The sequence below is a fragment of the Macroventuria anomochaeta genome (assembly GCF_010093625.1).
Source record: "Macroventuria anomochaeta strain CBS 525.71 unplaced genomic scaffold BU25scaffold_38, whole genome shotgun sequence".
Lineage (NCBI taxonomy): Eukaryota > Fungi > Ascomycota > Dothideomycetes > Pleosporales > Didymellaceae > Macroventuria > Macroventuria anomochaeta.
In genome coordinates, this window is record NW_022985399.1 from 199854 (window position 1) to 214919 (window position 15066).

Consider the following 15066-nt stretch of genomic DNA (forward strand, 5'->3'; position numbering starts at 1 on the left):
GAAAAATGTGTTCAAATGCGGGCACGGGTGCTTGGGCGCAGTCATCCCGACACTGAGTCTTCTACAGCGACGTTGAACCGGTGGCGTTTAGAGAGCCTAGATCTAGGAGCGTGACGCTGGCTGTGTAGAGTGGTGGCTGTGGACATCTGTACGACTACAACCATAAGCACGATGCATAAAAGCTTTGCAAACCTGCATGCAGATAGTAGTATAGTAACTTACTACTAGTATGCTACTGTCACGGTTTAGACTACGTGAGGAGAAGCCGACTATATACTGGCCCTGGAAGTCGCTATTCCAGAACAGTATATACCAGGGTAATAGGGTCTCAACCGAGACCACAACATATTTAAATACACAGAATAGTGAAATAAAACCTCAGTTCAATCCTGCAATTCTTCCCACATGCGTACGGATCACTCACGATCCCCGACAGCTACTCTCCGCAAGCTATCGGCTTCCTCTTCGGTGCCGGCGCCATCGCCCTAATTCTCATCACCGGTTGGGTCTACATCTACCGCCGTGGCGGGCCTTCAAAAATGCTCCATTCCTTCCGCGAACAGCGGGAAGCCAAAAGCAAAGCTCGAGATATCGAAATGGCAGAGGCTGCTGCCAAAGCCAACCGTGTTCTCGCTCGAGAGCGAGTTGATAGGGAGTGGGATGCAAAGCAAAGGGCTGCACGACATGAAGCGTTGTTCAGTTGGAGGGACTATATCAGGCGAATAAGCTGGTGGGTAATAAGCTTCCAGTGCGACCTCGACAGGTGGAATTTGAGGAAGAGCGACGTGCGGAGCAGCATGCGCAGGAACAACCGAAGCAAGCTCAGGCAATACCACGGAAGTCGTTTTATCTGTGTAGACCGAAGGATTCGTTTGATCTGTCGATTGATCCTATGTTGCACACTTGGGGTAGCAGGAAGGGCATGGCAGCTATATACCGTAAGTAATGAGGACCGCTACCACTCGTCTGGTTTTTTATTGCGGTATCGGTTGGTCCGTACAAGGTCTGATTGTACCCCTGACAGACTACCCTAGTCTATTGTGTGACAGATAACTGGCCTGAGGTCAGGTATATAGTCGTCATCTCCCAGCTAGATAGCAATTCAGCGCAGTATTCTATCTACCCGATAGTCCTACGTAGCTATCAGTATTCTATTGCGGCCCACGCCGCAACATTTTTTCTATCTTTTGGACTTCTTTTCGAGTCAAGGGTTCCAAGTAAATAGACAAGTAGATGTAATGAGTTGGCGACGGACCACAACGTCTTGCAATGTTTCCGCTATCTGCATTTGTGTGGTAACAAGAAAGAGGTAGAGGAGATATACATGCTGACTAAGAACTGAATTACTTCGCTAGCTAATTCTCGATGCTTCCGAAGAACCTGCGATGTCCAGAAGGGCGCCAAACCCTTGAGGAATTTCCAAAGACCAAGTGGCGATCGAGTGATCGAAAGTAAGCTCATACGAAGAGGCTACGCTTCCCAGAACCACATGAGCGGTCGTTTATTTCGCTCTCCTTGATCCACATGTCGGGCTCAGAACCCTGGGGGTGAGACGAGGTTGCCTCAAACTTCATGCGGCCGGTGGTAACCCATTCTGGAAGGCGTTGAATGTTCCTCCCAGAGACAGGCTGACAAGTCACTATTCCTCTGTCGAAACATGTAATGTAGCCGCATTGCTTTAAAAACGCTAGAAGAGCATGACGACTGCTTGATAAATGAGCCAGGCTCGTCTGTCAGCCGAAAATCCGTCCCAGTTCCCTTTGTCATGTCCAGTAGTAGGTTTTCTGCGATGTTAAGCTCGTGATCGGTACGTGCGGTGTAGCGTACGTCCTGTTCCCAGGCTTCGAAAACGTGCTGAAGTGTTTCCTCGCCGTAGATCATCTTTTCTCTTGGCCTATCATTGCGGTGCTGTCTGAAGACACCGTGATTGAGCCTGGGGTAGTGTGGGGCAGACTGCAATTTTAATTGTGCTGTGCGGTGACGCTGTAATCTGGGATTGATTAAGATCTTTGTGTGCGAGAGATCCTCATTGATTTTCATGGTAATCGCGTGAAATGCGATATACCTTCTTGATTTGTACACTGTGGCTGTGACTAATCGCAACTTTCAATACCAGGGTCTTTTGAACCTTGGTTGGGAGCTGCAGTGACGAATCACCCCTGTCTGCATATCGTAATCCTCTGACCTCTACTCAGATGTGTAGGCGAAAGGATAGCCATTCAGCTCCTTGAATTCCAAGAGGCGCATTGGCATCCACTCAGGGATTGGCCGCACTACTCGGCCCTTTCTTGAGAAGCAGAACCATCTTTGCCCATTACTTCCTACGCATACCCACAACTAGCCAGCACCCATTCAAAAGCCAGAATGACGGTACTTTCGATGCTGAGCTCCCGCACAAGCTCCTTTCTATTCCAGCATCCGGATGTCAACCCCATCAAAAGGCTTCTTGCTACCATGTACTCGTGTTGGGTGGCCTAGTGAAGTATTGGTCCCAGTTCCAGACTTATGCGACGCCGCAGACAGTCTCGAGATCGATGGACTTAATGTATGGACCTGGAATACACTCTACTCTTGCAGGTGCAAATTCGTTGATGAGGTCTTCGACATCAATATCGAACACATCTGGGTCATTTCTTGTGACGATGTCCGGAGGTTGTTGCCTGACGAAACTCCAACTAAGAATAAATATTTTCGGAAGCCCTTTGCCGTTTTGCGTACTATTGAATGTGTCTTGCAGATGAGTCACGGTATCTGATGGTAGCAGAGCCATGGTTTCCAGACCCAAGGGTCTCCGCAATAGTGTTCGAGTCTACTTGACCAGGGAAACAGACGAGCTTATGCACGCATTGCTGTGAAGCGAGATAGCAGTGAGCGGATCTTGCTGGGTAGACTACTCTCTTGCCGCTCGCCTGTGCGAGAGGGTGATTCGGGAAGGACGAATGTTTGGGGAACCGCCTCTTTCGTATCCAAGTCTTTGTCGTCAGAGGCCTTGGACAAGAAGAACTTCTGCCACACACCTGTTCCCTCAACAACCTCTGGCCCCTGGATGACCCAACCCTGGGGTGACTGCAGTCGCGCACGTACGCCATAGGGTGCCAGAACCTTCAGTGCACCGTGGCCGTCCGCCTCATCAATCTCAAGTTCCACACCAACGGTTCCAGCAACAGTCACTAAGGTGCATTTGATGTCCGTCAGGCCAGTGAGGACTGGTGCAATGCTGAAGGATTTCCATCCTGGCTCGATTGGCTGTAGTCCAGCCAGGTATCTGGGAAGAAGAGATACTGGCCATGTCGACCAACCATGCATGAGCGAAGTGTCATGACCGTGCGGTGTCCCATCTGGCTTCATAGCTTCCCAGTGTCCACCAGAGTAGTCCGGGCTCGTTGTGTCGGCCATGGGACCCCAAACACGCTCGATGAGCTTGACAGCCTCTGTGCCCCGATCTCGAGAGAACAGTGCCTCAACTGCGAAACCGGTTGCATAGGGACTGGTAACGTTTGCTACGTCCCAGTGGCCAAGACCGCGAAAGGCACGAGGTAAATCGGAGGCTGGGTCGGTCAAGTGCTCGAGATCGTCGGTGTGGTGAGGAAGTAGGTCCAGAGTTATGGCGTGAGCCTTGACATCTTGACAGATACCACTGGCTGGGAGGCTCTTATCGAGGTGGTAAATACCGGTGAAGGGGTCATAGAAGTGTCGCCGCATGTTGGCCTTAAGTTTGTGGGCTTGCAGCAGATACTTGTCCGTCGTAGCTGCATCCGTCGACAAGATCGACATGGCCTGCAACGCCTCGTAGTATGCGTTGTTCAGCGCGCTTGACGCACCAAATACTGGACCACCGAGTGGAAACCAGTGCACCACAAAGAGTTAGCTCAGAGGTACTCATGACTTTTCTGTGACTTACTAGACAAGGGTGGAGGCGCGATGACGACGCCCTGACTGACATGCTGCTCGGTGTATGTCATCAACTTCTTCAACGGCTGGAGACACCTCGTCCGTGTCTTTTCGTCGCCTGTGTGCAGCCAATAGTCTTTTATGGCTACAACGAGTAGTAATGCGTATGACAATGAGTAGAAGGCATATGTAGGAGGCTCCTCATGGCTGTCGTGAACAGGCGCCTGGATCGGACACAGATTCCCCAGGTATCCATCGCTGGTTTGGTGACTCGTCAACAACTCGATGCTACCTGCAATCGCTTCGAAAGTCATGGTAGAGTGAGCAATCGATCTCCCCATAACGTAAAGATCCCCACCGAAGCAAGCTCTGTCTCTTTTCGCACCATCTATTGTACAAGCTAGCGCATTGGTTCCAACTTGGAAGTCAGCCAATGTTCGCTCTTTATCGTCAAGTAACAAGGCGTTCTCGTAGAGGGCTTTGCCTTCTGCGTCGTGCACCTCGAGATGGCGATATAGACCAATCCACTGACAAGGGCCACCGAACGCAACGGAACCGGTGTTGTTAGCACTTCCGCCGAGAATAGGTCTGATGTCGAGGTTTTCAATGAGAGGAAATTGACGTCCTTGTACCGAGACTGTCACTGTGCTACCGCGAGTGACTGTTTCAACGTTAAGCCAGCCATTTAAGTTCAGGTTACCTATTGACCACCGCCCTTTTTCTGCAACGGGAAAGACTGTTGACTCAGTAGAGAGACCTTCACATGCGTACAGAACTCTTTCTGTCGCATCCAGGCAGAAGATCAGGCCATTGGCAACCATGTGGACGGCCCAGCTCACGCCTCCGCTTCCGATTTGAACTTGGAATCGCACTTTCTTGTCCGCCCACCGTGTGCCTAGTCGGCACGGCGCCCAATGCTGACCACGGACTTTGGTACCTTCTTTTGTAACCTCCCAGGCAGAGGACGTCTCGCCCTTAGCGACTGTACACATGTCCACGGTCTTGACGCCATCTTGCCAAATCCTGTTCAGCAGCGAGTTGGAGCAGGTGAATGTAGACTTTGCAGAGGCGCTGGGTCGAATGCGCTCGAATGCGATCCTTGAGAACGTAATCGATGAGTTCGGGGTGGTTAGGACGATCTTCTGATATCTCTGCGAACGTTGAGCGTAAACAGCTCTGACCGTTTGCGAGGTTGTCGATGCGGGGACCTTGAGGGTGGTACTGCGGTATGTGTCCATAGCATTGGAAAAGAGGAAGAAGGGCCCATCACCTACTCGCTGTTAGCATACATGAAATTGCATTGTAGTCTCCTTGGCTAACCTGTGGCATGATCGATGCCCTCAATACCCTCGCTGTACACAACAGCTATTTCAATTAAGCTATGTCCTGAAGCAGACGTGATTTCGAAGATTGGTTGACCTCCTTCACATTGCTGGTAGTCCAATACAACCTCTGCTTGAATTGACTCGACTCCGTCATTTTGAAGTATGAAACTCGACGCGTTGGAACCAAGTGTTACACGCCCAGCGTGTCGCAAGATGCGCACAGGTTCAATTAGAGGTTTACCAGCCATAGTGATGTTCAGAGACATGGAGGGTTCAGGACAAACGAGTTTAAAGATCCCCTAAGCGTGGGTCGCCGAAAGGATAGTGTTTGAGACATCATCAGCATCTTTAGCGCGTCGGCACGACTTCTTTTGCCCAACGGTAGTTCGCTCGTGCTGTGTGTGGAGAAACAAGCGTCGGGCAACGCGTTCTACGAGGTGGACATCGAGAATTGTTGGTGGACGCGCATTCGAAGTGGACCATGGCCCGAATGGAGTAGCGCGAAACTGGACCCCGTTTTTTGGTCTTAGTTCAGGTGGACATTTCGCCGTCCACTTGTGAACACGAACCTCACAACTCAGCCCTACACTGAAGCCCGCACTATCTTTGAACTGGCAAACTGACAACCTGAAGGTCGTCAGACGGTGGTGGACGGTCGTACGAAGCAACAAAATTTGCAGAGAGGACGTCGCTCTTTGTCCCATGTCCGATGAGGACGGCGCCGCGGCCAGTCCTAGGACGTTGGCCTGTCAGCGATGCGACAAGCGCTTTACTCGTCCCGAAAACCTGGCTCGTCACATGAAAACACGTGAGTACTGTTGGTTGCATGACCAAAAGTCAGTCTTCGCTGATCTGGGCCATGGATGACAAGACAACTCGATCCAGAAACATCGTTGCCAGATATGTGGGAGGCAATTCACCAGGAGCGATCTGCGAAAGAAGCACGAGCTGCTTCATGAACGAAACACGCCTGCAAGAGCAGTCTCGAATCCACGGCGAGTATCTAGGAGTATATCCACTTGCAAAGACTCGCCGTTGGCACAGATACAGAACAGTCTGCCGAATTCATCGTCTCTGAACGATCCAACTATTCCTGTGTTGATGAGCGGTGATAATGTCAACATACTACCGCAAGCACAAGAGCACTCAATAGCGCTCGATGAGGGCCTCATACACGGTTCCTGGACTGACCCAATGGAGTTCAATCCTTACTTTGACTACACGACCTTTGCGAGACCCTGGAATTATCACCTGGACAATACTGCAAATACCTCTGATTGGTTTTCGTCACAATTCTTCGCAGCGTTGCGCGAGACCGATCTTGCATACAGTCCGCCTTTCCAAACGTGGAGTACCGTTGACCATGACCTAACCAGTCTGGACGTTTTGGGTGTATTGGACCACAACACCGCCGCCGCCCCTTACAACGTTTCCCTGAACGATGGCGCAAGCTCGCGGTCAAGCGGCGATGGACTTTCACGAAGGTCACAGGTCGGAACACAAGCCAACGAATGTACTGAAGACCATTCAAGTCGAATCTCTCGATGCGCATCACCGCCGAACGAAAGTTCACATGAAGATCGCCTGCCGTTTGCATGGGATCCACGATCGAAGCCTATAGCAAGGGCGAAACCAATCGTGCTTCCAGCCGATGATCCAATCTTTGCGAACATTGATCAGAGCATCAAGATAACTCAAAGTACTCTATCACGTATTCAAGATTTCTTAAGCCCTAGAGGACCGCTGAGCAGCGAAGATACTTTTACTTTGCCTGAGTTATCCCTGGTAAATGTTTTCATCAGTCTTTTCTTCAACAGATTTCTACCCCAAGCGCCAGTCCTGCATCGACCGACGGTGGATTTCGACGCTCTACCACCGGCACTGCTGGCTATAATGATGGTCATTGGTTCGTGCTATAGCCGTTTACGCCATACACGAAGATTTGGCATCATTGTCTGCGATCGCACAAGGCAGAATCTTTCAGCTCTGATAGAGGAAAACAACAGTCTCATGCGAGAGCCTTTGATCATCTATGCCGCTGCGCTCGTCTGCTACATGGGTCTCTGGTGCGGAAACAAACGCGCCTTTGAATTGTCCGAGGCACTACGCGCTGTGGTTGTCACTTACATCAGGCGCTTGCCAAGCATCAACAATCCTCAGAACCACGAGCTCTATCAAGGACATCAAAACAACACTGATGAATACGTGAGCCCGGTAGCGCGCCTGACAATTTCTTCTGCGATTGAGTTGCAATGGTTGGACTGGGCAACACAAGAAAGCCACAAACGATTGCGTTGGTTTGTGTACATGATTGATTCGCAATTCCCAGCCATTCTCGGCATGAGTGGCATGTTGACAATGGCGGATATCAGGAAGTGGGAGTGCCCATGTGACCAAGATTTCTGGACAGTGACAACTGCAAGGTCTTGGAGGAACCGGTTAGGATCTGCGTCTGCGCCTTCTTGCCCTGTCTTCGGGTCCCTTACTGCGTTACTTCTGTCGACATCAGAACGATTAAGCCAGAACGAGGATTCGGCATTACTCCCCATTGTGAATACATGGAGCGCAAACCTGCTCATGACTGCGGTTATGTCAGAAGTGTTCCACTATCAAGAGACGCTCGTAGTCTTACGAACATACGAAGAAGAGTTCCCAACGACAGCGAATTCCTACCACACAAGCAGCCGTGCAGCACATCTGCTGGCAATGCTGGACCTTTGGAATGACTCATACAATCAGCAAAATCAGATTCGTCGCCCAGACACCACTTCATCCCACGTACAACGCTGTTCCATCATCACATATCACTTGGCACGAATGTATTTGGTCTTACCTGTGTCTGATATTCAAGACTGTCTCGGAAGATCTGGACCTACAGACGCAAAAGCTGCAATGAGTAGACTGGTCATCTGGATTTCTCAGTGCCCAGAGCAAGCAATGCGCGTACTGGAAGACGCATCCACATGCATCAGCATCATCATGTGCAACAAAGGTGAAAGCGACCCTTACGACTTGATCGGACTCTTTTTGTGCCACATCATCATCTGGGCGTTCGCACACACAGCATCCTTACACCAGAAAAGGCTTATTGTCCAACGACTGCGTGACAAACAAAGCGTTTTACATTCTGTGGTCGAGGTTGTTGAGGCTGGATTCATTCATGGCCATACTACAGATGACTCTACACTCGATGCACCCCAGTTGATCTTCAGACACGCCATTCAGTCTTTGGTGCAACTGGGAACTTGGGGTGCATCATCCAACCTGGCATTACTTCTACATCTACACCCAGGTGTCTCTGAGTGATGGAGGAGATGCACGGCCCACCCGACTATTCAATCACGATCTATTCAAGATTATCGAAATTCGACATATAGTCAAGCGTACCAGCTGGGCTTGGTCCTTCCTGTAGACAACCTGGGCCACGTCGTGGCACCGGTAAAATTGCAGGGAGTGTTGCCCAATGAGGAATTGCGTCCACTGTCCACCCTGTCCACCCTGTCCACTCATGAGCACTAGCTCAGTCACTTGGCAATGCTCGGATCATCATTCGGTGCTAGAATACTCCCCAGGTATCAATTCTCCACCATAATACCCCAGATTTCGTCTCCGCAAAAGGAGCTTGGCACAATGGGGATGCTGTTGTTGTTATATTGAGGTCCTGGCCCTTGTTTCTGGCTCAATCAGGCAGCCTGCAGCACGACTCGACAAAGGCCAGTAGCTCAATCACGACTTCCTCTAATCACTCTATACATCCGCAGTCTATTCGCCTCAATAACCATCTTATGTACACGATGGAAGACAAACTCGAAAAGCAGGAGGTTTCCAGCGCCACCATGATTGAACATGTGGCCATCGACAGCGACCTACAGCTCGGTGAGAGCCTTGTTGAAAAAGACCGCGACAGTTCCTTGTGGGCTTCGGCCATATCACACAAACTAATCTTGGCACACTCGATTGCTGCGTTCCTGGCTGGAGGAGTTTTTGGATACGACAGCGTCATCAACGGAGCCTCCATCTCCATGCCTGCCTTTATCCTTTACTTTGGCGAGCGCACAGCGACAGGATCCTTGTTCGTTCCTTCTATTTGGGCGTCGATGTGGACTGCCATGTCGTACTTGCTCCAAGCCATCGGTGGATTTGGCATCGGATTTCTCTCTGACCGGATTGGACGCAAATGGGCCTGCGTAGGCGCCGCTTGCATCTCAACCGTGGGCGTTGGTGTTCAGTTCGCTGCCACAAACCGGGGAATGCTTCTTGGTGGAAAGATGATCAACGGCTTAGCCATCGGGTGCATCTTCGCATCGGCCACATCTTGGGCATCCGAAATCTCGCCCCTGCGTCTTCGAGGTCCTATCCAGTCCAGCATCGTCCTCTTCATGGTTTTGATGCAAGCAATCGGCCTCATAACAATCCGCGTGTACATCGAAAACATGTCGCCTTCGGCTTTCCGCACAGTCTTCGCCTTGCAATGGATCTGGCCTGTTGCTGCTGGTCTGGCCTTCCTCATCATGCCCGAGTCACCGATTTTTCTCGTGCAGAAAGGCAAGATTGATGCTGCAAAGAAGACGTTGTCTCGCCTCTACGGGTCTAAAAACCACATCAATGCCCGCCTCGCGGTCCTATGCAAGCAAGTGGAGCAGGAGCGCTCGCAGGCTGAAGCACATGGTAATGCTGGCTACCTCGAACTGTTCCGGGGCACCAACCTTAAGCGAACCTTCACAGTCTTCTGGCTCTTCTTTGCTGCCGGACTTAACGGCGCGTCCTTGTTGTCCCAGAATACTTACGTCTTGATCATCGCTGGACTTCCAGCCGTTCACGCATTCGATGTCGGTATCGGAGGCTTTGGTCTAGCCATTGTAGCAATCGTGTTCAGCTGGTTCTACATGGAGAAGTTTGGTCGTCGCTCGATCTGGCTTGCCGGTGTCGCTGTCAATGTAGTGATTATGGCGGCCATTGGTGGTCTGTACTACTCAACATCCAAAGGTAGTCTGTGGGCCGTTGCTATCCTGATGTAAGTATGTCCTCACTTGACATAACACTAATACTGACAATAACTGACAGGAATGCACTCATTGCATGGCAACTTCTCACCATAACCTCCATCGGATGGGTGATCACCGCTGAGGTCTCATCCTATCGCCTACGAGCAAAGACACAGTCGATCGGTGTGGCCTCAAACGCCGTAGTGACATGGCTGTTCACCTTCACAGTACCATACATGTACAACACAGATGCTGGTAATCTGGGCACTCGCACTGGGTTTGTGTTTATGGCCAGCTCGGTGCTTCTCTTCATCGGGTCATGGATCTTGGTACCCGATCTGCATGGCTTCACCACAGATGAGGTCGACTGGTTGTATTCGCAAAAGATTCCGGTCAGACACTTCCAGCAGTATGCTGATGGAAGGGCGAAGGAGGGTGCGGCGATGAGGGTTGACACGACGGGTAAATGAGCCATAATAGCCACGATGGAGATGAAACGCCAGATCAGTCACGAAATATGGATCGCGCCCCGCATGAATGCACAAGGATTCAATTACTTGTAGTTAGCTCGACGCAATAGTAGTGCTCGTATCTTTTACATTCAGTCTGGTCGCTGACCTCGTGGCAAAGGACGCTCCGACAGTGATTATGCACAAAGCCCAGATCCCTATCATTCATTCGCAACGGCTCGGTACAACAGCCTGGTAATACAGACTATGATCGCATACTACCGCCGATGAGGTGTTGTTGCTGATAACCAGAGCAGATGGTAGATTGTAAGGGGTGACCGCAGGAGGTTCGTATAAGTAGCCCCAATAAACAGTATGCTGGCCCAGTGTATTGAAGAAGCAAGAATGATCCAGAAGATGAGAGGATTGACTGCACAATAGACCATATGGACATATCAGTAGCCCATTGACTTTCATGAAGTAACCGGCGATCGCGAAAGACGAAGGCGATTACCCAGTTTGCTGAATACCGTCTCCTTAGAACCGCGATCCAACGTCAGGTCCAGCAGATATATGAATCAGCGTCAGGATCCTTGTAGATGGTGAGTTTCTCAGTTGCTGATTCCAGGAGAATCAGCCCATTGAAAGCGACTGTTGGCCGCTTGAAACATGTCTCGGGGTAAAGCAGCAAGACTAGGAGGCAAGACACGGCCATTGGAATTGACTAATAACAATAATAGAATCGTCGCCAGGTGCTTGGCGGCGAGAGATACGACACAAGCGCCAGGAAGCCAGTACCTGCAATCCGAGCAGAAACGACAGAAGTGCAACAGCTGAAGGTCGCTGATGGATGAAAGTCATGTCTATCACCATCAAGAAAGCCTCTTGAAGTCAGTAAATTGTTACTTGGCGAGAGGGATAACTTACAGAAGTGATCGAGAAACCTTGCTCCAAACCAAGAAGGCAGACGCAGGCAAGTAACGCGTGGAAGTTCGTCGATAGCCCAGCTCCAAGTGCTGCCAAAGGCATCATGAGCGCTGTGATCAAGAGGACAGGTCATCTGTCTAATGCCAAAGACAGTGGTAGCCATAGGAGCGTGCCAATGCCGATGGATAGGGTAGGACCCGTAACGATGGACTCCATCGTCTATGGCTTGACATTCTATAGTAATATAAGATCAATGCACCTTGGCAGAGTGGAATTTGGAAGCCCATACTTGTTCACCGAATTCAATATTCTTTCCGTACGAGCTGGTCTGCAGCAATGCCACCGCAACGGCCCGACATGAGTCAGGTGTTTAGCTTTGACTTTCGTACAGTGAGACATGACCAAAAACTTCGTGATCAAGCAGCTTACCAGGGTCGACAGAACTAACAGCCTGGAAAATTCGCCGCGATACGCATCTAGGTGCGCAAAGGTGTCTGGGCCATGTCGCAGCCCAAACTCTCGTCGGCGAAGCCAGTCCAGCGGTATAGTTGGCCTAGTAGAAAAAGGTGCTTCAGGTGGTTCTCGGCCTGGTGCCATGACGTGATGTGTGAAAGACAAGGGCGTTGCAGCGAAACAGATGATGCGTGGCCAGAGACGAGCGCAGGAGAAAGAGAAGTAAGCAGAGGAGGTCGTTGAAATCGGAGTAAGAGCGTTGGTCAAAAGTACAAATTGTTGGTGACTTTGCGAAGAAGAGGAAGTGAGACATCTTATATCCTTTTTTCGATACTAAGTCTGCGTGTATCCAACCAGTCGCACTGATGCAGCGTGACTCTCTTCCATCACCTTCAACACTCTCCTTCACCTGCGACGCCCCTCACACGTAATGCCCGTCCTATCAGCCTAGTGATGCCACTTTCGAGCTTCCTCGGTGACAATGCATTACGCTCAAAGACGCTGACAGTATACACTCTTAATCCTCCCCTCCCAACTCCCCAACTGCCGTCGCTCATCCTTCTTGTTCCTGAACCCGACTTCCAACACCACGCCGCCCCCATTAAGATCATTGAGACCACAGCCAGATTCCCTGTTCATTATCAGCCCACGCCCTATCAACTTTTCCTTCCTCTAGACATCAAAACTTAAGGCATTGGAAACACTCACTGATAAAAATCACACTTGCTCCCCTTCTCGACGCCCAAGCTCTTGATCTTGCCATCAAACCCACCAAAAATATTGTCAATATTCGTGCAATAGTTGTTCGCGGGGATGAAAGTAGACTCGCCGCTGAGGTTGGCCGACTTGTAGATAGTGGCTGCGCGGCCATCTGCACGAACTTCGAGAAGAGCGGGGGCGCGGATCTCGATGGGCTCGAGGATGGTGGGAATGGTGAGGAGTGTGGTTGGGAGTGCGGTGACGAGTGCGCCCTGGAGAGCGGTGGTGAGGAAGGATGTCTTCATTGCGGTGGTGGTGTTGGTGTGGTTGAGACTGAGTTTTTTTGGAAAGGCACAGTAGAGTTGGTGAGCGTGGAATTTACGTGCACAAATAATGTGTAGGTAGGATTGTGTGGCGCAGCTGCAAACGGCCATCCCCATCGTAAGTGAAGGCGAGTCTTTTGGCGGTAGATAGGGCGCCCGTCCGTGACAGTGAAGCGCGATGTGCTTCCTTTGTGTAACCCTGTGCTACGTGCAAGCGAGATTGCAGGTGATAATCTATTTCGAGTTGGCCACTTTTGTAGGAGGTATGAGCAGCTTCTAAGCGGACTGTCAATACTAGAATTTCAATTTTGTGTAAAACTTGAAGATGCTCTGACTCGCTCAAATGCTGCAATACGTCTCGGATCAGAAACGAGTACACACCTACTGCCTGATGATTACACGCGTAAACATGGTAACAATAAGGTTCATCGCTTGAACTCTGCAAAAGCACCTCTCAACCAAGGACTAGACTCCATCCAAGTTCTCCTCTCCTTTTTTCACAAGTCCATCTTCGCTCGAGCTCGTCTCGCTTCTATCCGCTACAATTGCTTCAAGATCTTCACCTGCTGGTTCCCCATCCTCAGAGCCCCCATCCACAGCGCTTTCACTCAGTTGAGCAATCGCACCCTCCTTCGGCGACTCATCCACAGCAATCACAGGCGATAAACTTGGCGCAGACGCAGGTGTTGGCGGAGATACTAGGACGTCCTTGACCGACTCAGCTGGCTTAGCCGGTTCGTCCGCAAGCTCTGGTGGCGGGCTCGACGGCTGATTCTTCTGCTTGGGCGGTGCTGTCGCAGGGCTTGCGTCCGGATCTGCTGCTGGGGGAGGTGCGGCGCTGTTCGCAGGCGCAGAAGTGTTACCGTTGGCATTAGGAGATGATTCTGGCGCAGAGATGATTTGGGGTTGTGGGGGGCGGGCGCGGAGAGCGGCGTTCGTGCCTTCGCCAACAGCGTTCATGTACATGTCCGCTGGGGATTGTCAGTATATCGTCCCTCCTTATCCATTGTCGCTTAGGAGAAGTAGGAGTGTTTCGATGATACTGTTTGTATGGAGTGTAAACTTACGGTCGTTTATAGTATTGCTCCTTACAGCCTTATCCAACAACCTCGTCAACCGCGCGACCTCACTCCTCACACTCACACTATCATCGATAGCAATCTCGTCGTACCCATGCACGCCCTGCTGGATCCCCAACCACATCACCTCACTGTTCTCCATCTCATCCACCACCCGATCAAGATCATCTCTGAACATCCTTGCGCGCATAGGCTGGCCCCTGCTCTTCAGATACGCAACAAGACCCGCGATGATGGTGTTCAGCGCGCCGAAGACGGTGATTAGGATGTGAGAGCTTTCCGAGGCGCCGAGTGCTGTCAGAGCGGCGCCGAGAACGACTTGAGTGAGCAGCAGGGTGTTTGAGAGGGCTGCTGTGAAGAGGTATGTCGCATTTTGCGCATTGCGTTTATGTATCGCGCGGCCATACAGCGTCCTCTTGAAGCCAGGCGGTTTAGGCGCATCTCTTGGCCCGTTCGATGGCGGCACACCGACAAGCAAACAAAACTGTTGATGAATATCCTGTTTGTGATTGCTGCCGTTGCCAATAAAATCCGAGTTCAAGAAGGGAAGGGGGTTCCCGCCGAGTAGAGGTGTGCGCTCGTTGGGCGACATGGTAAGCTTGTGTCACACTGCGACTCCAGGCCAGTGAGGTTTGAGACGATCAAGCGATTGCGCGATTCGAGGTTGAAGTGGAGACTGAGATGAGGAAGCTACTAGCGGCGTAGCGTATAGACTAGTGGTTAATTCCTGCTTTAGCGGATGAAAGCTTCGCGGTCTAGTTCGAGCGGTTTTCACAAGTTATGCAGCGGACTGGACCCTGGAGTTGTGTGCATGCTCACCGCTGGTGATGATCTCGAGGTTCGCAAAATACTCATGTGGTAGGTTCGAAGTTGCTCGTGAAGTTCATGATTTGAATAACACAGGAGATGCGCCACATGGCTCTTGCTACTTCCTC

At 50.9% G+C, this 15066-nt stretch overlaps 6 protein-coding genes across 6 annotated transcripts in view; 3 read left to right on the plus strand and 3 right to left on the minus strand.

Moving 5' to 3' along the window:
* BU25DRAFT_442687 (uncharacterized protein) overlaps window positions 1–114 on the plus strand; it is a gene marked incomplete at its 3' end in the record, with an annotated part of 4252 nt that extends 4138 nt beyond the window's left edge. Inside the window, exon 8 of the mRNA XM_033709319.1 lies at window positions 42–114. Within this exon, the coding sequence (XP_033557460.1) occupies window positions 42–114 (73 nt within the window). The remainder of the gene's footprint in view (window positions 1–41) is intronic.
* Window positions 115–2835: 2721 nt separating this feature from the next.
* BU25DRAFT_478475 (glycoside hydrolase family 78 protein) lies at window positions 2836–5482 on the minus strand (the record flags this gene model as incomplete). Its single annotated transcript, XM_033710999.1, has 3 exons — window positions 2836–3827; window positions 3902–5161; window positions 5212–5482. The coding sequence occupies 3 exons, from the start codon at window positions 5480–5482 to the stop codon at window positions 2836–2838; spliced, it is 2523 nt and encodes an 840-aa protein (XP_033557461.1).
* A 1240-nt stretch (window positions 5483–6722) lies between these two features.
* Window positions 6723–8186, plus strand: BU25DRAFT_303927 (uncharacterized protein; the record flags this gene model as incomplete). The annotated part of the gene is made up of 2 exons (XM_033702031.1): window positions 6723–7625; window positions 7965–8186. Coding segments are annotated over 2 exons (1125 nt in total), but the record flags the coding sequence as incomplete, so codon positions are not given.
* Window positions 8187–9052: 866 nt separating this feature from the next.
* On the plus strand, window positions 9053–10671 carry BU25DRAFT_350464 (general substrate transporter; the record flags this gene model as incomplete). Its single annotated transcript, XM_033703303.1, has 2 exons — window positions 9053–10230; window positions 10281–10671. The coding sequence occupies 2 exons, from the start codon at window positions 9053–9055 to the stop codon at window positions 10669–10671; spliced, it is 1569 nt and encodes a 522-aa protein (XP_033557463.1).
* Window positions 10672–12522: 1851 nt separating this feature from the next.
* On the minus strand, window positions 12523–13044 carry BU25DRAFT_478499 (uncharacterized protein; the record flags this gene model as incomplete). Its single annotated transcript, XM_033711000.1, has 2 exons — window positions 12739–13044; window positions 12523–12661 (listed from the first exon to the last, which is right to left on the minus strand). The coding sequence occupies exons 1-2, from the start codon at window positions 13032–13034 to the stop codon at window positions 12523–12525; spliced, it is 435 nt and encodes a 144-aa protein (XP_033557464.1). The 5' UTR covers window positions 13035–13044.
* Window positions 13045–13517: 473 nt separating this feature from the next.
* On the minus strand, window positions 13518–14723 carry BU25DRAFT_425037 (uncharacterized protein; the record flags this gene model as incomplete). Its single annotated transcript, XM_033708319.1, has 2 exons — window positions 13518–14023; window positions 14120–14723. 2 exons carry the CDS (start codon window positions 14721–14723, stop codon window positions 13518–13520), a joined length of 1110 nt encoding a protein of 369 aa, XP_033557465.1.
* Window positions 14724–15066: the final 343 nt, after the last annotated feature.